This window comes from Lissotriton vulgaris, chromosome 1_1, assembly GCF_964263255.1.
Source record: "Lissotriton vulgaris chromosome 1_1, aLisVul1.2, whole genome shotgun sequence".
NCBI classification, from domain to species: Eukaryota; Metazoa; Chordata; class Amphibia; order Caudata; family Salamandridae; genus Lissotriton; species Lissotriton vulgaris.
The window spans coordinates 1,512,870,642-1,512,893,881 of record NC_141685.1 but is presented as its reverse complement, the minus strand read 5'-3'; the positions used below and the strand labels follow the sequence as shown (position 1 = coordinate 1,512,893,881).

At 46.8% G+C, this 23,240-nt stretch overlaps 1 protein-coding gene across 1 annotated transcript in view; it reads right to left on the bottom strand.

The window, feature by feature from the left end:
- RELN (reelin) overlaps positions 1-23,240 on the bottom strand; it is a 1,675,658-nt gene that overhangs the window by 447,220 nt on the left and 1,205,198 nt on the right. Inside the window, exons 23-24 of the mRNA XM_086967429.1 lie at positions 12,343-12,480; positions 4,583-4,769 (exon numbers count right to left, since the gene is read on the bottom strand). Of these exons, the coding sequence (XP_086823555.1) occupies positions 4,583-4,769; positions 12,343-12,480 (325 nt within the window). The remainder of the gene's footprint in view (positions 1-4,582; positions 4,770-12,342; positions 12,481-23,240) is intronic.

Here is a 23,240-nt window from a genome sequence, read left to right as displayed (position 1 = left end):
GCTACAAATTAACCAGAGGTCTGCTGCACACATCATCTTGATGATCCTCCGACGACCACCAGTGTCCTCTAATTTGTGATATCTTCACTGGCCTCCTGACATCAATAGGATCCAGTTTAAGGCACTCCTTTTGGCACTCCTTTGTCTTCAGAGCCTTCACTCAGAAAGGTCCTCTTTACCAGAGGAGAAAGCTTAAGCCTCAACACCCGTCCAGAGCTCTGAGGTCCAATAACCTCAAGTTGATCCATGTTCCACGCATACATAAAGCCAGAAGAGGCAGGTGTTCCTTCACATACCGGGCCTCGAAATTCTGGAACTCCTTGCCGCTCCGACGGCACTGTAGCACTTCGGAATTAGCCATCAGGCTCAATCCCCAAACCTTTCTGTTTGATACCTCTCTTACGGTTGTGCAAACTTACAGTTCTCCCCTCACATTCTCAAGATTTCCGTTAGCACCAGGACATCTCCCTGGAGGGAGCAGTGCACTCTATAAATGTCATGAATTGAATAGAATGCCTAAATGTAAGGACATTTTAAACATAGAACTATGTTTTATTAATAAATCCCCACAGAACAGCTAGGTGATAATGCCACCTACATGTAATGTTTTGAGTTAGTTTTTGTTGGTTTAATTTTCCACAATTATTTAATTTGTTTGCTTGTGATTTCAAAGTCACAAGGGTTGGCAGCTGATCCATTGATCAGTTTAAATGAGGTGCAAGACATAAGAGTGAGCCTACCAACCTGAGATTGTGACAACAGTATATACAATTCATCTTCAGCATTTTCACAAATGTTATGTTATAAGTTTTGTAGAGCGCACTGCTGCCCCAGCTAGGGGGCGTCCCAGAGCTGGCAACTGCAAGTGTTAAAAAAGGTGACTGAAAGAAAGAACACTGGGCCTATGATGTCGGGAAGAGATGAGTTTTAATGACTTAATGAAATGCAGTGTGATTATTGATACTTCCGATGCCGACAGGAGGAGAGTTCCAAAGTTTTGAAGCAAGGACACGCAAAGAGTGCCCACCCGCTCGCACTTTCCTCACCCGGGGGACAACAGCAAGGTGTTGACCCATGGATCGTAATTGACGGGTGGGTATGTAGAGTGAGAGGAGATCCACCAGAATATCTGGGGAGTGGAGATTCAGGATTCTGTGAGCGATTCAGAGAGACTTAAACTCTATGAGTTTCGCCACCGGCAGCCAATGTAGTCTGCGGATGGCGTTGGTTGTGGGACAGGCTCTCGGGAGCCCAGGTAGTGTCCTGGCAGACGCATTTTGTGCCCTCTGCAAGCGGAGGATCTTATCTTTATTTGCCCCTAGATAAAGTGAAGAGGAGTAGTCCAGCCTCAATAGAGTGGGGGCCTGGAAGATGACCTGACAGACTGTGAAAAACAGCCTGCGCAGGAGTCCGAAACAGGTCCCTGCTACCATTTTAGTTTGGACCTGAAAGTTAACAAACTGTGCCTCATGCAGACATTTACAAACAGTACAGAGTTCATTAAAGTGGGTATTGGTTTTAATATTATAAATGACATTTTCATGTGCTGATGTGTGCTGGGTGTTTCTGAAGAGGTTTAACATGTTATCTCTCAGCCCAATTCATGTCTTAAGACAATATTTTGATGTTATTTGTCATGTAATCATTTTAATAATCTAAAGGCATGTATTTTTGTGTTTGTGTGCAATTTAATGTTATTGTGGTTTTGTAACTCATGTTAAATTATATAAATTTGTTGCAGTTTGTAAGTTAAAAAATCACTTTTTGGTGGTAAAATCATGAATCAGTCACACACACTTGCATTTGCTATGTAGTTTACTTATTACGGTATATGATAATGTATTTGGTTCCTTGATCCCCCACAATGGAGTTGATGTAGGATTTGTGAGGTAAATTGGTGAATATTTTATATTGTTCGCTTAGAGTGTGCATAAGCCACATGCATTGCGCTTTACATATATTCAATTTTGCTGGAGGCCTCTTCCTTGTTTCAGATCAGATATGGTACAAGTATTGTGCTGTGCCCTATTTGCTGTTTGCTCTTCTCAGTGTGTGAGAATACTATTGATTTGTAGCTGTAAGCTAGGGTTAAGTTGAACACTGCTTCATTTGATTCTCACTAAGTGGCATGGAATCGATTTGGTTTTGTTGAACCCTGTACCGGGTGATTATCCCTCAGTGGCAGAGAAGTGCTTGGGCTGTGCTGAACCTGTTTCATGTGATTCTTCCTACGTGGCAAGGTTAGCGCCTGGGTTGCGGTACAGAGGACGAGTATGTGGGGTGAAAGATACTATTTGTTAAAACACAAAAACACCCTTGCAAGGGATGAGTGTGTGGAGTGAAAGATAACTGCTGAGAAAATACTAGATTCCCTTTTGTGGGATGAGTGTGTGGGTTGAAAGATACCTGTTGAGAAAACAATAGATGCCCTTACAGGGAATGAGTGTATTGGTGAACGATTCTAAAGATGACCTTTGCTGGGCTGAGTACATGGGTTTAAATATATCCATTGCAAGCAGATATTGTGTGAATATCACCTGTTTGTTTATTTGATTATATGCGTGGTTGTGTCAGTGTTTGTTGGTGTGTTGTGGTACCTAATTGTTGGCCAACTGGTGTTGTTTGGTAGTCTTAATAGCAACATGTTTTTATGGTGTCCTTTTTACATACATCATTTGATGATGCTGTGAAATGTTGCGCAGCCTGGTGTTTTTCAGGTCTGTCTTGTTATTGTATTTCTTAAGGTGGGAGGCATTTACTTTTTGTTTCAAAACGAGGGAGATATGTGGTATCCTGCTTGTCAGGTTTCCCAATGATGTATTGGAATGTCAGAGTTATGAAGGTTCCCTGAAGGGCACTGTGAGCCAGACAGACCAGGGCTGAGGAGCAAACTACATCTGCCCCTGCTGGGGTCATTAATGCATCCATTTAACTTACACTAGAAGATTGAGAGCTCCACTGAAGACACTGGAGTGGCACCAGGGTTATAAAGGTAGGTGTAAGCCTTCTACTTCAACATTCCAATGTTGGTCTTTCTGTTTCGTTTTTTAAAATGTAGAAAATTCTACCCTTAGTAGGTGGAATGTTCTAATAGCCTTATAGCCCTTCTGGTTCCGGCTATACCTGTTGCTAAATGCCCTCACCCTTGCAATAGGCCCTTGTCTGTGGCTCAGGCCTATAACTTGGGTCAGCACTTTCAACATCCAAATAGCCCTGGGCAGCAGGCTATCTGGTTACAATAAAACCTCCTTGAATCTACTTGTGTTTTCTGCATGTTTCTACAGGCCAACTTGCATCACAACACGTATATACGAATTAACTGGTTGGCTTGGAAGTTGAGATAAATTACATCAGAATTTCAGAAAGAATTGCTTGCGATGAAAGCTTGAGAAAGCAGCTACCCACAAACCCATGTACTACCTGAAGATCTGTGTCATATTTGGAATGTGACTAACGCTGTAACCGAAGCTACGTGCACAAGACAAAGACTATCTGTGACATTCATTTTTGGTCACAGTTCACTATTAGGAGTTGTCTCCCTCATTTTGTTAAAGGAGTTGTATAACATTTTACACTTCTAGCCTAGCACCCCTCTCGTACTATGTTTACTATGACTCTTCATCAATATTTGGTTCAACAAGTGCATTTATATCCATGTGTCTCAATGATCAGCAGCATAACTTTCTTTGTAAAGACTGGCGGAACGCATAGCATCAGATTGTTATCTTGCCAGGTTCACCCACGCATCCTTTTTTACTGCGCTTCCTCTATCTTTTTAATTATGTTCCCTATACACTGTCAGGCTGGGCTCTCAGTGCGGAAGGAGATGGGGTTGCCTAAAACTGGTCTGAAGATCCATGTCTAGAAGGTCTATCTGAAGGGGCAATGCTCGTCAGTCTTTCTAATGCGGATTCTGATACAGAGACTGCTCCAGTTTGACGGGGAATGGAAAAAGAGCCACCACTCTGCTCTTACTGCGAAACGCCAAAAGGCGAGCGTGAGTGAATATGTTACCCAGAGTGGCGCTGTTGGGTCACTAAGCATAGCTACGCCACTAAGAATTCTTCGTGGGACTGAGTCAGGGTGAAATTCAAAGTTCTTTGGGAGTAGGTTGGCAGAATGCCAAGAGAGAAGCATCATAAGAAAGGTTAAACTAGGATGCTTGTTCAGAAGAGCCCCTATACAGTGCATGTCTGCAGACCGAATTACCACAATTTGTGTTGGTTGACATTTTTTCACACGGATACGCCTGCCTGTCTGTTTCGCTCTATCTTTAAATCTTTTTATATTATTACATCCATCTGGCTTTGTAAACATTTACCAAGAAGTATGTGTTCCTTTATCTCTGTTAATCAAACTGAAAATATATAGAACAGAACACCACATATTTGATAAAGGCGAGGAAATTTGTCTACATTTTGGAGAATAACATGAGGTTTTTGTCATGCGAGGGCAAAACACATCTAATCATTTTAACAGTCACATTGGAGTATTTAAATTGGTAACATAGAGCCCAATGCTGAAGTGTCTTGTGGGAAATAGATGAATGCCTGTCACAAAAGAGCAAATAATGTGCACTTACCCTGCTGAAATACAGAGATGACCCGGAGGATATCACCCCACAGCCCTGTTCTGGTTTCACAATCTCTCCACCAATGACCTCTTGCCAATCCGTGTCCAAGCCATTTTGACTTTCAAAATCTGACATCACCGTGGAGGCTAGGGTAGTTTCGGGGAGGCATTCTGGGCCCCTATATTTTGAGTCACATCTATAATGAAAAAAGAATGTACATTTGCATATTTTAATAGCAGTGATTGATGCAAGCATCCAGTTTCCATCCCTTAACTATTCTGAAAACGCGCCTCTTTGATACACCTGGGGTCTCTTGTTCAGACAATCCACGTGTTCAATTAACAAAAGTATGGATAACACTAATAATAATATGTAATATTAATTTTGGCCCAAGCCAAGAGGATTGCACTTTGATGTGTATGAGAGATCATAGTGTTGGTGCACCAAAATATGGCGCTGCGCTCTCTATCACCACCTAGACTCTCACATCAAAACTCCTTCATTTTTCACATGAAAACTTCTCCAGCCTTTATTACATTCTCCTCACTAGCATGGATGTCTATTCACCAAAATGCCTGGGGTAGCGGCAGCTCCTCCGCTAAGGTGGAGGAGTGTTGCCCCACTGCTCTTTGAGCAGAAAAAATAACATAATGATAACTTAGTTATTATCATTTTATTTTTCACAGGTTCAGAGTTGGGTTTGGGTGGGACTGGAGGAACAGGGGGAGAAGGGATTTGCACACTCCAAGTGCCCATGAATGCTTGGCCGCTGTCTTGGCCTGGCCAAACAGTCATGCGTACTTTGAATGTTCCCCACCAGGCTGCATTACAGAGCCTGGTGAGGAACATGCACAGGCCCCCAGTCTTCAGCTGAGCTCTGATCCACGTTGCTCAGACCAATCACAATGCTGCATTGATGCATTGGATTTGGCTATAATGAGCCTGTGTGATTCCTGGTTCTGGGACTCGATAATCGGAGGAGATATGCAACCAGAGGATCATGTAAGTGGTATTTTTTTTAATTATTTCGTCTCCCCACCACTCCCCTCCCTCCACCCTCATTCCCTGCCAGCTGCTACTTTGCATACAACATACATTTAACAGCATTTTTTACTTACCGTAGCTTCCAGATAGGGTCAAATTCCAGCTAATGTAATCCCTTTTCATTACAGTAAAAATAAATAATATTATTCACCATTTGTATAATAAAAAAAATGGAAAGATACCAGGCAAGTGGAGCTCGGATCAGCATCCTTTAGGAAGAGCTGCCGCTGTGTTCCAGGCACTGATTTTGTCAACTCTGAGGCCTGGGGTCGCAAAAGCAGTGTCATGGGTACCAAGGGGCAAGCCAGGGGTCGCATCTGCGACCCCTGGTGACCCCAAAATGACGTCCATACTCCCTTGGCCAAGGTTATGGATGTAGCTGCGGGGAAATCTGTGAGGCGTAAATCTGGTGTCGGAGACGCACCACCAACTCATGTCTCCATAGGTACAGCCCCAGTGCAGCTGCAACACTCTACCTGCTTCTCCTCACAGAGGGGGACACCTGTGACTATCCTGGCTTCTGGAGGGGGCGAAGCAGCATTATTTGAGGTGAAGGGCACTCGTTTTCCACCTCCACCTACAGGGAGACGGCCAGAGCTCCGGGGACTATAAAAGTAGAAGGAGGAGAGGACAACACATTGAGGAGGAGGGGGGGGGGCTGAGAGGACACTCGCAACCACAACAAACATGGTGAAAATCCATAGCCATGAGGAGGGGAGGGACCAGCACAGACTGGGTAGTATCCAGGGTCGGAGCCTCATTCCTTTTGACGAATCCATCTACATGTCATGGCTCTAGACCTCCAGTGATAGGGGATTTACCCAATCAGAGATAGATATGGATTAATCAGGAAAACAATCCACTTTTCGAGCCCTATAAAAAGAATTCTGTAGATGCAGGCAGCAGAAAAGATGAAAGTAGTAAGAAAGGTGCTTGACTAGTGCAGCAGGGTGCTAAGACAAAGAACAGACTTGAACTATAAGAGAGGTGTACTGACTGCAGCCTTTTATCTTTCGCCACAGGAGGAACAATTTTTGGACCCATAAAAAATGAACCCAAGCTCTATAAAGAAATAATTCCTGAAGTCTTTCTAAAACATGTGTTAGGTGGTGTATAGGAATACACAAGATGCTATTAAAACGCTGCTCGCTGCCTGCCCATCACTTATCACAAAGCAATAGTGTCAATAACATGATCAATCCATTGCCTGCACCTGGCTGGGATTAAATGTAGACGGGTCCGGTAAACCAGGCAACAGGCGCGGATTAGATGGATATCCTCTTATCGAGTCTATGAGTTCTATACCTCTGTGATCTTGGCTCTGGCAGTTTTACACTTTTTCAGAATTTGGGGAAATACTATAGTTACTTTACACTAGTTGAAACATATATATATATATATATATATATATATATATATATATATATATATATATATATATATATATATATATATATATATATATATATACATGCTTTTAATGTGTGCCACGCATATCTTTTCCCTGATTAAGAGGAGAGTGTTCAGACTCCCCTTCATCCATTTTTTCATTACAGGCTGTCTCTGCACCTACTCATTACATTCATGGCAGTTGAATAGAGTGGCCATGATGTAAATCGACACCACTCAATGGCTGTGTACAAGCTAGAGGTACAGTTCATACAAATGTTGTCATAATCAATCAATTTAGGTTCAAACTTCTCAGCTAATTGGGCCTGTCTGCAGGGTTTACTGTCATCGCTATAGTGTGCTAAAATGTCTCGCAGAGTTGAGGGCCTGAGTACAGAGAGGGGTAAAGTTCAGAGTCAGAGGTAAGTTTTGCAGTTTGTGGAGGAAGTAGTAAATTGTCCATTAAAACATGTACTACTTACTGCGGCTCCTGCTACTAATTCCTACAACATGCAATAAACATAGGTTGGGGCTCAATCTTTTGGTGACTACGGCAACACACACTGCAACGTTTGCTTGTCACTCAATATTAAAATACGAATCTGGAGCTACGTTCTAAACACAAACATGGGACTCTCTGAGCCACTTCACTTGTCCTAACAGAAATATTTACCTTACCCAATAACTGCACTTAACAAGAGGAAACCCATTCCAGGTGCTCAATAAAATCAACAAGATTGAAGTTCATATCAAATTCTGTATGCTATCCCATCACAAAGAGAACTTGGTAACATGCTTATGTTCAATGATCACAGGTGCCAAAAAACTGAAGTTTGCATATCTGACACGTGGAGCAATCTAGGGCGAGCGGCATGAAAGGAGCAAGTGGGAATTTGATGTATCAAAGGTGCTGATCTAGAAATCAAGAAGAAAAAGAGGCTTAATAACCAATAGGGGAGACGAGTTGGTCTCACGGCTAGAGCTTCCGACTTTGGAGCTAGGAAACAGCCGGCACCTGTGTTGGTCTACTCCGATCAACTAGGAAGATTCTTCCACTACTTCCTGCAACCTCACAAAAAATGCTCATGCAAGGTCTAATACTATCAAGATTAGACTACTGCAATGCCCTCTTTTTGGCCGCCCCTGAAGCTACACTCAATGTCCTGCAGCGAACACAAAATGCCACTGCAAGGATACTCACTGGTACCCCCCGCAGAGTTTCAGCCAAACCCGCCCTAAAGGCATTGCACTGGCTGCCGATCCGCGAAAGGGTCAAATTCAAATCCTTATGTACCACTCACAGAGCCATGCAAAACCAAGGACCCCCAATGCTGAAATCTATGCTCTACCCATACATACCTAACAGACCCTTACGATCAGCGCAAGGCAACCTAGCTAAGGTCCACCGAATTAAAAGATCTCGAACTGGTGGACGCCGTTTCTCGGTGGTCGCTGCAACCCTTTGGAACTCTCTCCCAATCCAACTCTGGTCTGAACCTAATCATATGAAATTCAGAAAGCTTCTCAAAACCCACCTCTTCCCGCAATAACCTCTTTCCTTTCCCCCTCAGCCTCTATCCTCAGTTGTCTGTCTGCAATCTCAGCGCTGGGACGCTCCCCGGCAGCCATGCGCTATAGAAATCAAAAAAATAAATAAAAATAAAAAAATAAAGAAACCAAGGTCGAGCCTCAAGGTCGACTTCATATCCTGTGAATCTGGGCAAATCACTTAATCTCCAGGTGCCTACCAAACAAAACAAAAAATGAATGTGTCCTTGTGGAACGTAACTGGTGCTCATATAAAGCGGTCCAAAACCTTGGGACGAGTTTGTGCTATATACATCTGCAAAAAAAAATGCATAACATACATTGGCACTAAATTCAAGCCAGGGCTTGCTTTAGGGCAGTGAGACTGGTGAGGCTGTACTGGGCGCTGACCCGTGGACGGGGTGCCGAATGCAGGGGGGGGGGAAGTGCTGTGTTTAGCAACAACTTATGATTGGAGAGATGAGGGGCACTTTAGCCCAGTGATAGTGAGAGAATCTGAGGAGGTTGTCATGTGGTGTGGGGGTGGCACAAATTATTGTCGCACCACCAGCTGATCCAAGCAATCCTGCACTCAGTATGGGGGACCATGAAACATATACTTAGTAGCTGCATTGGAAAACCCAGTAGGTGTGGGCATGCAGCATAAGCGCATTAAAGCAGGCATAAACAGACAGAGAGCGCTATCGATGTAAAGTAGTCCCTTTCGCAGTTCATTTCAAGCACTTGTGTGGCAGTGGAAGGACACAGCAAACAACCAACACCATTAGGAAAGAAATTAACATTTCACAGGACTAAGTCACGATGTGATTGATACATTTTCAAGCCAACAGCTGAAAGAGAGTGGCCAAAGAAAGCCAACGGCTGAAAGAGGGTGGCCAAAGAAAGCCAACGGCTGAAAGAGGGTGGTCAAAGAAAGCCAACGGCTGAAAGAGGGTGGTCAAAGAAAGCCAACGGCTGAAAGAGGGTGGTCAAAGAAAGCCAACGGCTGAAAGAGGGTGGTCAAAGAAAGCCAACGGCTGAAAGAGGGTGGTCAAAGAAAGCCAACGGCTGAAAGAGGGTGGTCAAAGAAAGCCAACGACTGAAGGGGCAGAACCAATGCCATTCTATGTATACTGTGAGCAATAGGTCTATGTGACAGCTGTGTGGTCAAAACCCACCCTAAAAACGCAGGTAACGTCCTGATTCCCCAAACCGTTACCAGTACCTGATCTTTCTCAAATTGGCTCGCACACGGAAGGGTGTGGAGAATGAGAGAGAACACATGAGAATGCTGAATTACAGAAGCTAATCCACTATGACCAGTCACGCTTCATACATGGCAGAAACCAAGCGGCACTGGTGAAGGGCTTTCCAGCTCTCCCTTGTTTAAAGACCACTTAACCACATTGACTCTCCTTCGGCCTAGAATCTGGTAAATCATGACACAGATAAACACCTACAAGTGTGTGTGGGGACCTCAGGAACAGCTGCATGATCACAGTGCAAGATTGTTGCATATCATTCAGGAAATATTACTAGGGCGTTCCTTCGTGTCAGTGCAGCTTTCTGACATTAACGTAACATGCAGTCGCAGTCGTAGGCAACTGACCCTCACATCCATTGCTGGCTTTAGAAAGGCACAGACACCCAAGCTGACAACATTGCACATCTGTGACTCACTGAGGTCTATAACAGGAGCGGGCAGGAGGTTTAATTGCACTTACAGAACTGGATCAAGTGTATAACCTTTGCACTTTCTATAGTTGTAAATTATGTGCTCTTTAACAAACTTCACCTGGGGGAAAACATTTCCTTCAAACTGGTTTTGCAGTGAAATCTGTAGGAAAAATCTATGCCAATAAATAGGTTAAGTAGGATTTTTTTTGTCTGCAAAAACATGCATTTTGTGAATTATATAAACTTTTTTCAAATTTTGCGAACTTTGTGATATGAAGTTGATAAAACATTATTGCATTTCGTCAATTGGACTCCCACAAGCAACCCTTTCCTGACTCTTGTTTTTGCCAGGTGCATTACTTCCTGCAGGTCTCCATAGATGACTTCCAAATTAAATTAGAAAGAGTCTCCACAGTGCCGAATGGAAACCAAAATCAGCCCTGGCAAAAATATTTAAATCTGCCTCGAACTAGAACTGGGCCGGAGGCGCATGGTTGGATCGCTGCGCCCATCCAGCAGTAAACGCCGCCCTCTAGCCTGCAGCCCACAGGGGACATGGCAGAATGGCCAGTCAGGCCTAGGTCCACTTCCTGGCCCTGTGGTCAGGAATTGGTTGGGGCCTCTGCAGAAGCTCCATGAAAGTCACCATGAGACCCAAGCTCACTTGGATAAATATTAATGAGTAGAAACACATTTTCAGCAAATTGCTTCTTAGAGTAACTGTCTGCTGGTTACCTGAGAGTAGCTGACGTGGTTTCCCATTAGGATTTATTACATTTTCAAAATTATGTTTACACTCAATACATCCTTCCATGTAATGTACAAGACGTATATCAGTGAAGTGTAAACACTATAAGTGTAAACACTGATGCCTGCTCAATCAACTTGAATAGGCTCTTTCACTTTCGCATAGGACTGGTACAGATCACTCCCAAAAACACAGGGTCAGAAGTATTTACTCTATGCAGTCTGTCCTATAGATATGGTCTCTTTTATTAATTAACCCAGAGACCAAAACATCGACGTCTGCTCCAATGGTTGCCACTTCACAAAGCAGGTTTTCAACCATCTTCAATCACACAGGTAAATGAATGGATGACTGATAAAGTAAATATTTCTTGCAAGAATGGACCAGCACATGTTTTAAACCAATGGGCTTTATATTACTTTTTTCATGCATTGGACCTGTTTATACCTTATGCTAGAACACGCACTCCCTTTGAAGAAAAATTCTTACAAATTCTGAACTGATTGATCGAAAATAAATTGCTCTTCAAATTTCTGTTATATTTTTCCGGTTTAAATGTTCTTCATATGTATGCCTTCTCTGAATAATTATTTTCCCTCTGTTGATACAATCTTCATTTTATGATATAATTAAGAGTGTGGTTAACTCCATTCATGCTTCTGTCACTGGTACAAGTAATTCCAAATAAATGTTGGTTAAATTCTCCCTTTTGTTGGACCTTACTTTGTTTTATGTTATACTACAGCTCGCCTGGGGTTATGGATGCCCTATTCTGTCCAAGATAAAGACAACCGGACTCATCTAGCTGACCGATTTATCTTCGGTTCTTTGATGAGAACTGCCAGCAGATACCCAGATGCATATTTTCGAAGGTTGTCGAGTACTTCATGGACGCCATTTAGGGGTCGCAGCTGTGACCTCTGGCTTCCCCTAGCCTTAGAGGTGGCAAAATGAGTGCCTGGAACACAGGGGCAGTTCTTCCTAATGGACACTAGTTGGAGCTCCACTTGCCTGATTTTCTGTTAATTATTTTAATTACACAAATAGTGGATAATATTATTCACTATCAATGTAATAGAAAATGGAGTACATTAGCTGGAATATGACCCTATATGGAAGCTAAGGTAAGTAAACAATGCAGTTGAATGTATATTTATGCATGCTTACGGGCGAATCTGTTTATGTCCACGAGAGTGTGAATGTGTTTGAATGCGTAAGCATGTCTGTGAGTTAAAGTAAAGGTCAAATGGCAGGCGATGCCACTTCCACTACCCCGGGCATTTTGATGAACTGACATCCATGGAGTACTCATTGAATTACTTTATATTAGAAACCTGTGAACTCTGCCAAATTGTTGAAACAACTGACATTTAGGTGCATGTACCTGCAGACGCCATGATCACACCATCCATGCCCATTGCACATGCTGGGACACTGCTGTCCAATGTAGATATTGTCCAACGCCCACTCGTCTTCCGTAGTGTAGTACCGCTGGCTCCAACGGAAGCGCGTCGCACTGGACCTAAGAACAGAAAGGAGCTGTTCATTTAGAGAATTGCTTGAAAACTATACAGAAAGAACAACTTCAAGAGGAAAGAAAGTACATATATTAGCAAAGTGAATATTCAACAATGTAATGAATGTAAATCTCTACTTTTTAGAGACTTTGCCTGAGTAAAGGCTGCTTAGTGACCAAATATGTAAATAGCCCTGGGACTGGTGTTGTTTTTCTGCTGGGCTGGCGGTGGCTATGTTCTGTATTGATGGTGAGGCGCTGCATTCTGATGCCAACTTTTCTCCATTATGATGCCCGAGCCATAGTGCTGCATGTGCTTCCATGCAGGAAAAAACTCATTTGATTCTGGGCTACCACAGAGCAGTAAATTGTAGGGAAATGATTGGAAAGAGATTCTGCAAAACAATGATTGCCACATGGCCTTGGGTTGTCAAAGCTGGTGGAAGATCAAGCCGTGCTGTGCTTGGAATGAAATGTGTCTCCTAAATTCTCGTTTTCAAGGTCTGCTTGACAGGTAAGCCGTCCGAAATATCCACTTTTCACAACCGCGGCAGCACATTTAGAAAGGAGAGAAGAGCTATGTGGTCGGCAGACAGCAAGATGAAATACACAGACTGCTCATGTAAGTACCAGCTGCTTACTACACAGAACGGATCACTGCTGAAGTTAAAAAGCAACAAAAAATGCATTCTGCTGTAGCAATAAAGTTTTGAATATCGGCCATTTATTTCTAAACAGAGAGTGGGAATGTTACATTATGTAATGGACATAAAGGAGACATATGAAGGGATGTACGTTTAGTTCACAAATCATCCAGAGGATATGAACAGAGTGGAGGTCCTGCCACACATGTAAAAGGGAGGCAGATCAGGAAAAGGGGAGGCTTAGGAAGGGGAGTGCCAAAGGTGCAGGCACGACAAAAAAGGAAGTTCAGATAGAAAACTGATGGATTTACTATTCATGCCTAACTTTCTCTTGTTCCCTTTATACACGTTCCAAAAATTGATGACTCAAGAGCATTCCTACACAAAAATACCACCCATTCCTTGCCAAGCCACTTCCACAGCTTCCTAATACACACCGCAGGCGCCAGTCACCAGCAGCTCCAGCTATGGTGCTATGGAGCAAGCCACCTCGTTGAAGGATATGCCTTTTTTTTACGTACATTATATTTAACTTGTATAAAATTCAAATTGATTTAAACACATTCATTCTTCTTGCTGGTTTTGGGCAGATTGGTATGTTGTTCTAAACAAGTTCATGAGCTACACTGTTCACACACGCTATCACACTGTTCACACACGCTTATATTAGACACTCTATAGGAGTGTCTAATATAAGCTCAGGAGGGCTGCATGTTTTCCGGATATTGACATAAAATAAATAAACAAAAAAGTCTAAATAGAATGAATTTGCATAGCCAGCGTTAATTCAAAAAATCTGGCATGGATCAGTTCCCACTGTACATATGCTAGGCATCCATGTTCTAAATGTATGTTGCTAAGTAGGCAACTAGTGTATTCAACTACAAAGGGGTTCTCCAAAGTCGGTCCTGGATGGCCGGCTCCATGCCAGATTTACAAGACAACAACATTTATCTAAATGGGGATACGTTAAAAACATGGCATGGATCCGGCACTTTAGGACCTTGGACAACCCTGACCTACAACATTTGCCCCAATACAAACTTTTCATTTTTCAGTAACTAAATCGACCAGTATTTGGGTAGAAGAACATACTTATTAAATTTACCTGACAAAAGATTGTTTTAAACCTGGAGAATTTAGTGGCAAATAAGCACTTTTAATCTCGAAATTGGCATTAAAGTCCTATAAAAATCCTAATAAAACAAAATATGATACGATAGTTGAAGACTGCTGCATGCTGGAGAATGTTCAACTCCTATTTAACGCCACCATGACCATCCCTCAACAACTGACGTCAGTACAAGGACCTAGGAGCAATAGGGAGACCAAGAGATAGAAAGACATGCAGAAAGGATGCAAGGAAAAGGGGGAAGAGATAAAGAGGTCAAAAGAACTGGGGAAGCGCTCTGATATCTCTCGGGGTCTTGTTCGCGCTATACAAAACGTTTTAAATAAATAAAGAGGCAAAGAAAGAAAGGAAGAGAGAAACACACAGAGAAAGAACAAGGGAGAAAGAGATAGTCAGAGATAGAATGAGGCAAATAGTACAAAAAAGAGAATGTGAATTAGTGAAAGAGTCAAAGAGAGACAGAGGAAAAGAGACAGAGAAGACGGAGAGATAGCAACTGGGATAAATAAAAATACACTGTGACTCTACTTCTTAGACCCAGAGAGGCAAGAAAACTACGAAACTGTTTTGGAAGGCCAACGGAACAAGAATCTGGTGGATTACCGAGATCCTGGGAAGGTTCAGTTAAAATAGTCCTTACCAATTAGAAGGACACATCCAAAGCCACATTCAAGGGGTGGCTCAATTGGGTAACATTCTTGAGAGGAGCCGACCTCACAACCCTACGCAACACACCATGGAGAAACGCTAATAGGGGGCTGTGGGCTTCCCTGGACAACATCTACACCACTTCCGTTTTCCTCAGCTATCTATTTTACAACTTCAGCAGAATAAACTCGTATAGCTAAGCTGAGCCCACATGGCTTGGGAGTTTACACGGATTCCCAGGTGATTTTGAAATTGAATTGATTTGTTTTATATTCTGCTTTCAGATTGTAATAATGGGCCTTAAGGTCATCTTTAAGGGACAGGGTTCCGACCTTGATGTTTGACAGGTCTGATAGTTTTCAATGCTGCCATTCCTCGGGCTTACTGATCAGGGATACAGTGATCATAGTCCACTAATTACATATCTTTATGTCTCCCCAGATCTACTGTAAGTGCTGAAACTATGGCTCCTTTACAATGTGTCTGGAAGTGATTTTCCATGTCCACGTGCCTCCTGGATTTTACTGGCTTCAATGCCTTATCGTACACTTAGGTTCTTTTCACTAAGCATGGATGAGGCACTATTGTCCTGGGATTCTATTAAAAACCAATCTGAATTCCAAATTAGTGAGTACATTGGACACAACAAATTAAGGCATTCCATAATCGTGACCAGGAAAGAAACGCAGTCCTTTAAGTGGTATCCATGCCTTCTCTCCTTGGTAACAAATCGTTCACATCTAAAGAAGGGACATGTGTGGTCTTATAAGTTAATCAACTATACAAATCAATGTGTACATTTCGACAGACAAATTAAATGCATGACTACCTACGGAGGTAAGTAAATATATTGCATGTGATATACCATATGATAATAGTATCATATCCTTTACAACAACCTAGCTCTACCTTGTAAGGTATGCATATAATTGTTATTTTAAATTACAGTTATACCTACCTCCCAAAGCAAGTATAGTTGGGGTTAAGAATAGTAAAAATAATTAATGTACAATGCAGAAGTGTGTTGATGTAGTGGATGCAATATTATTTTAGGTCGATATTAATGACAATTAATGATATGAATTCTATTTCAGATAGATCTCAACAAGAGAACTTTCTGGCAGTGCTGATGCCCCTCGAAGTTCAGTTTTCGTAAAGTATTTCCGGCGCTCTTAAATTATGGGTTAACGTTGCTAAATTAGGTAGGCATGAAAGTCCCTGCATTCTTAACAAACAAAAGGGCAACTATATTTACATTTGGATAATTTCCCAGCACAATATCCATTCGATGAATTAGCAGCTCTTGTCTCGTTTTCAAATTGATCATGTTTTACCATTTGAAAAATATCTTGCATGAAAACATCTGTAATTTCTAGTTGGACACTTTTTATTTTCTTTGAATGCTTAGATACCATTGAAGTTCTTCATAGGAATGAGATCTAAACTCCAGGGTTCAGTTGATGCACATAAATATCTCAACACATTCAACTGGTAGTAGAGAATGAGGTTTGCCCTTAGAACATGAGGACTTCGACGAGGTGTCCTTTTCTGGGCCTTCACACACCTCTCAGTCATTTGATGTGCTGCTCAAGATGAAAAATGAATTGACAAAAGATGTCCTTGAAGATCCCAGAAGTATGGATTAGTCTCTGAGGCAGTCAATATCAATGCCACATATAATTGGGCCATTCGTAAAGCCTTTTGGACTTATTAAATTTTATCAAAAATATAGCATACCTTTTTTATTGAGTAAGGTGTCATCCCATTATCTGAGGTAGGCGTCACATTTCTGTTAAACCACTTTTGAATTTAAATTCTTAATCAATTGGTCCTGGTGATTATCCCTCAGATTTTACTCACTAATAAATTTACAATAATATTGTCTCCAGGGCCGGCTTTAGAGCAGTGTGACTGGTGGACCCGCACTGGACGCTGGCCTGTGAAGGGGGAGCTGACCTCAGGGGAGGGCACTGTATTTAGCAATTGCATGGCTGGAGAGATGAGGGGCTTTTTTGCCCCGTGATAGTGAGAGAATCCAAGGAGGAAGTCATGGGGAGTGGGGGCATCAAAAATGATTGTCGCACTGGGCTCCACCAGCGCTAAAGCTAGTCCTGATGATCTCTGTATCACTAAATACTTGGGGAAATACAATTAAAGCACAAGTTACTACTTGTGTAACGATATATCTGTAAGAGACATTCGTTAGTGATAGATTCCTTACCTTAGAATATCCCCAGGCGTCAGACTGGATCCGGAAAGTTTTGCGTAGCAGTACCCTTGCGCGTCGGTAGGCGTTGTCTGCGGCTCCGCGCCCGTCGTCGGCGTCGTGGGCGCCGTGATGACGTCGTCGGAGTACTTAGATGCCGCCTCCGCGTGCTGACGTCAGTTCTTAGCCACAGCTTTTCCGCGCCAGAAGCGCAGAGCCATGACAAAAACCGACACTGGTGCCAAGAAACTAGGGCCCTGAAAGGGGATGACCTTAACCCTAGATATCGGTTCGCAGAACGGGGAGGATGGGTGGGTCGGTAAGGAATCTATCACTAACTAATGTCTCTTACAGATATATCGTTACACAAGTAGTAACTTGTGCATCTGAAAGAGACACGTTAGTGATAGATTCCTTACCTTAGAATAGATACCCCAGCAATACCATCCCCGTGGTGGTGGGTCTGCGAACCAATATTTACACCAGAAAGTCCTGGAGAACGGAGCGGCCAAAGTAGCCGTCTCTCCGGACTTGACTATCCAGGCAGTAGTGCCTAGCAAACGTGTGCAACGAGGCCCACGTAGCTGCCTGGCAAATGTCCTGCAAGGGCACACCTCGGCCCAAGGCAGTTGTAGTGGCCGTGGCTCGAGTGGAATGAGCCCGCAGCCCAACAGGTGGTTCCTTCTTAGCCAAGGAGTAACACGCCTGGATGCACATGATAATCCATCGAGAAATGGTCCTCTTGTGCACCGCTTTCCCTTTCTTAGCGCCCGCGTACCCAACAAAGAGCTGATCATCCACCCGGAACTGGCGTGTGCGATCCAGATAGAACGAGAGCGCACGTTTTGGGTCCAGACGGTGGAGCCTCTCCTCCTCTCTCGAGGGGTGCGGAGGCGGAAAGAAGGTGGGCAATGTGATGGACTGCCCAATGTGGAAGGCCGTGACCACCTTTGGCAAGAAGGAGGGCCTAGTCCTCAAAACAACCTTGTCCGGATGGACTGAAAGGAAAGGAGGCTTACAAGAGAGGGCCTGGAGCTCACTCACTCTCCTGGCAGAGGTGATGGCTACCAGGAAGGCAGTCTTCAAAGAAAGAAGGCGAAGCGGACAGTTATGAAGTGGCTCAAAGGGAGCGCACATCAGAAAGGTCAGAACCAAGTTCAAGTCCCACTGAGGCATCACGAAAGGAACAGGAGGAAAGGTATGAGTGATGCCCTTCAGAAATCTGCTAACTATGGGGGACTTGAACAAAGAAGGTTGGTCAGGCAGCCTCAGAAAGGCTGAAAGAGCCGAAAGATAGCCTTTGATAGTGCCCAGAGCAGAGCCCTGCTGGGCAAGAGAAAGAAGGAAGAGAAGAATCTCAGAGAGAGGGGCATTGAGAGGATCCACAGCCTTTGATGTGCACCATGCCACAAACTTGTTCCACCTGCAGGCGTATACCGTTTTCTGTGGAGGGACGCCTGGCTGCCAGAATGATGTTGGAAACTTCAGGAGGCAAGTCAAATGGCCTCAACTGTCGCCGCTCAATCTCCATGCATGGAGGTGGAGACTGGACAGGTTCGGGTGGAGGACCGTCCCCTGCTGCTGCGACAGAAGGTCCTCCCGAAGAGGCAGACAAACCGGGGGATCGACTGACATACTGAGTAGCTCGGGATACCAGTACCTTCGTGCCCAGTCCGGAGCCACAAGGATGACTTGTGCTCGGTCGCGCTTGATCTTCTTCAGCACTCTGGGCAGAAGAGGTATAGGCGGAATGGCGTACAAGAGACCGCAGCTCCACTCGCGACGAAAAGCGTCGCCGAGCGAGTGCCGCCTTGGAAATTCCAACGCGCAGAACTGATGACATTGCGCGTTCTCTTCGGTGGTGAATAGATCTAACCAAGGCTCTCCCCAACGCAGAAAGAGGCCTTGCGCCACGTCCGAGCTCAGACGCCATTCGTGATCCATCGAGCACCGACGGCTGAGTTCGTCCGCCCTGGCGTTCAGAGAACCTGCCAGGTGTTGAACCACCAGAGTCACGCCCTGATGTTCCAGCCATTGCCAGAGGCGCAGAGCCTCCTGGCATAGGGTCCACGACCCCACCCCGCCTTGTTTGTTGCAGTACCACATGGCGGTGGTGTTGTCCATGAACACCTGCACTGCACTCCCTCGGACAGACGGGAGGAATGCTTTCAGTGCCATACGAATCGCCCGCAGCTCCAACAGATTGATATGGAGCCGGGACTCCGCCGGAGACCAGAGTCCTCTGATCTCCGCCTCTCCCAAGTGGCCACCCCAGCCCTGGAGGGACGCGTCCGTCACAACTACGTGCTCCGGTTGGGGAAGGGAGAGGGATCTGCCGTTGACCCAATCGCGGTCCGTGAGCCACCACTGCAGCTGTCTCGCAGTGCCTTCTGAGATCAGGACATGGTCGGAAAGGTTGCCCCGGTGCTGGGCCCACTGAAACTTCAGGTCCCACTGCAGAGCCCGCATCCGCCACCGTGCGTGATGCACCAGAAGGATGCAGGAGGCCATCAGCCCCAGAAGCCGCAGCGTCAGCCTGACCGAAATCCGGGATAACGGCCTGAAGATCGGAATCAGGGCCTGAATATCCCGGACTCGCTGTTCGGGCGGGTAAACCCGAAACTGCGCCGAGTCGAGAACCGCTCCGATGAAAAGGAGCTTCTGAGAGGGGCACAGGTGTAACTTCGGCACATTGATGGAAAATCCCAGCCTGTGCTGGAGATCCGCCGTAGTCTGGAGGTGGTTGACGACTGCCTGGGGCGAGCCCGCCTTCAACAACCAGTCGTCTAGGTAGGGGAAGACTGAAACCCCTAACCTGCGCAGGTGAGCTGCGACCACCGCCATCACCTTCGTGAACACCCGTGGGGCGCTGGTAAGGCCGAAGGGGAGCACGGTAAACTAAAAGTGCTCGAGGCCTACCGTGAACCGCAGGTAGCGCCGGTGGGCCGGCAGGACGGGATGTGGAAATACGCATCCTGCAAGTCCAACGCTACCATCCAGTCTCCTGGGTCTAGGGCAGCTAAGACCTGAGCCAGTGTCAGCATTTTGAACTTCTCCTTCCGGAGGAAGCCGTTGACGTTCCTCAGATCCAAGATAGGGCGTAGGCCCCCTTTGCCCTTCTTGGGTACCAGGAAGTAGTGGGAGTAGCAACCACGACCTACTTCTGGCCCAGGAACGCGCTCGATGGCCCCCTTGGCCAAGAGGGCCGAAACTTCCTCCTGCAGGAGCCGCAAATGATCCCCCGATACGCGGTGGTGTTGCGGTGGCATGGCTTGAGGGGTCGTCTCGAAGGGGAGGGAGTAGCCCCTTCGGACGATCTGCAGCACCCACCTGTCCGAAGTGACTGTGCGCCAGTGAGCGTGGTGATGGCGAACCCTGCCCCCCACTGGCGTCACATGGGCCGAAAAGCACGGACTAGGAGGGTTTAGAGGCGGATGCTGCGGGGGCAGGTGTGGACTGGCTCCGCTTGCCTCCCCGACCGCCTCCACGGCGGTTTCCACGGCCGCCGCCGCGCTGGACGACAGTTTGCGGCGAGTGGCTGGCGGCACGTGTGGGGACGCCCCTTCCTTGGCCACGAAAGGAGCGAAAAGCAGCCACTTGCTGGCGCGGGGCTGAGAGGCCCAAGGACTTGGCCGTAGCCCTGGAGTCCTTAAAGCGCTCAAGCGCGTGGTCTGCCTTGTCGCCAAAGAGGCGACGGCCATCGAACGGCATGTCCATGAGGGTATTCTGGACATCAGCCGAAAAGTTGGCGGATCTGAGCCAGGCGTGGCGTCGAATCGCCACCGTCGTAGCCATCGCTCTGCCCAGCGAATCAGTTGTGTCCAGTCCACACCTGATCGAATATTTCGCTGCGTCCCGGCCCTCCACCAGGGCTTGGCCGAGTTTGGCCCGTACCTCCAACGGACACTCTGGCAGCAATTCCGCCACCGTTTCCCAAATAGAATGGGTGTAACGGCCCAAGAGGCATGCGGTGTTGGAAGACCGTAGTCCACAGCTAAGGGACGAGAAGACCTTCTTGCCAAAGGCCTCGTACCTCTTGGATTCCCGATCAGGGGGAGCCGACGGGAAGGCGGTCTAGGAGTTAGAGGCCTGGATAACCAGACTCTCGGGGGTGGGGTGGGTGGACAGGAAACATGGGTCGCCCGGAGCCGGGCGGTGGCGTCTGGCCACGTTCCTATCTACAGGCAAACCTGTAGCGGGCCTGGACCAAGTGCCCAAAAGAACGTCCGACAAGGCCTCATTAAACGGCAGCATAGGCTCCATGGAGCTTGACTGCGGCTTAAGGACCTCAGTGAGGAGGTTAGTCCTCACGGCCGCGACGGGGAGCTCAAGGCCCAATGCCTTAGCAGCCCTCATCAACACCACACTATAAGTCGCGCCCTCCTCCGAAGCCACGGAAGGAGGAGAGACAAATCCAGTGTCTGGAGAGGTGTCCAGGCCACTGGCCTCCCCAAGGTCTCCTGTCCAGTCCATGCTAGACTGACATTCCCTTGTCAGAGGGTCCTCAGACCCCTCCCAATCCTCCTCGTCCCCCATCTCCTGAGACTCAGGGTCGTTAGTGAATGAGGATGGTTCATAGGGATAGAAATCCCCGAACGTCGTCGGGATCGGCGCCGACGGGCGCCGTCCCGACGTCGGGACCCATAGAGAGGAGGTATTGGGGACGGCGTCGGCCGGGACCGACGCCGGAGGGGACACCACACGGACCGACCCCGGGGGGGCCGTAAGGTCCACCGGGGACGTTCCATCGCCCGACGAGGGTCGAACGGCACCCTGCGGCGTCGGACCCGAAGGCACCGACGACGCCGGGACCGCCGAACCCTGCGGCGCCGAGCCCGAGGGCAGCGGCGGCGTCGGGATCGCGGAGCCCTGCGGCGCCGGCGTCGAAGACGCCGGCGGCGTCGAGGCCGAAGCACCCGACGGCGTCGGGGTTGAACCCGACCCACTAGGGCCCCCAGACGGGTTCGCTGAGCCCGAAGGCGCCGCGGAACCCGTCGGAGAAGAAAGGGACCTCATGGCCATGAGGAAGCGCTCTATCTCCTCCGGCGTCGCGTTCAGCCCAGGGACCGGGGGTATGGAGCCGAACGCGGCGCCCGCGACTCCTGAGGAGCCGCGTGGGCGGTGTCACCCAAACCCCCGGCCGCATCGCGCAAGCGTCGGGGGGAGTCGGAAGAGCGATGATGTCTCTTCGACTTCTTATGCTTCTTACCTGACGACTTGGACCCAGAGGAGTGGCGCCGACTCCCGGAGCTGTGACGGCTCCGCCCCCGCGACCTGTCCCTCGACCTCCCGTGGGACCGGGACCGGGACCTCACACGGCGCGGGGCCGACTGGCGGATCTCGAGTCGCCTGCGGGACCGCTCCCGCCTGGCCTTCCTCGAGAGGGCCCGACAGTCGGAGCAGGCCTCGTCGTCATGGTCGACGCCCAAACACGTCAGACACAGTCGGTGCGGATCCGTAACCGACATGAGTCGCTCGCAACCGCCGCAGTGCTTGAAGCCGGGCATCCCTAACGGCACCGTCGGAGTCGAGAAGACTTCGAAAGAGATCAAAAGATCCAAAAAGTTAGTCAAAAAATGACTAGGGAACTGCTTTTTCCAGATCTGCGCTGGCTGGCGCGGAAAAAAGAAGAACTGACGTCAGCACGCAGAGGCGGCGTCTAAGTACTCCGACGACGTCATCACGGCGCCCACGACGCCGACGAAGGACGCGGAGCCGCAGACGACGCCTACCGACGCGCAAGGGTACTGCTACGCACAACTTTCCGGATCCAGTCTGACGCCTGGGGATATTCTAAGGTAAGGAATCTATCACTAACGTGTCTCTTTCAGATAGGACAAACCATTGTCAGACCAGTGTAATGTTGCCCTTGCTCTAACCATGGAGGAAGATGGTCCGCTCATGGACATGTTCGCTGCTCCAGCCTTAACATCTCCACTATGGAACTGGTCTGGGAGGAGAGGGCAAAAGGGCAAAACGTGTACTGAATCTACTACAGTGACAGACCTGTAAATCATTCATGCTTCACAGCACGGAAAAATGTGCCTTATTCAATTATTTTCAATAGTCATATGAATATTGTAGTAGCCATGTTATGCCAAGATTTTAACAACCATTTTTTTTCAATAAACTTTAT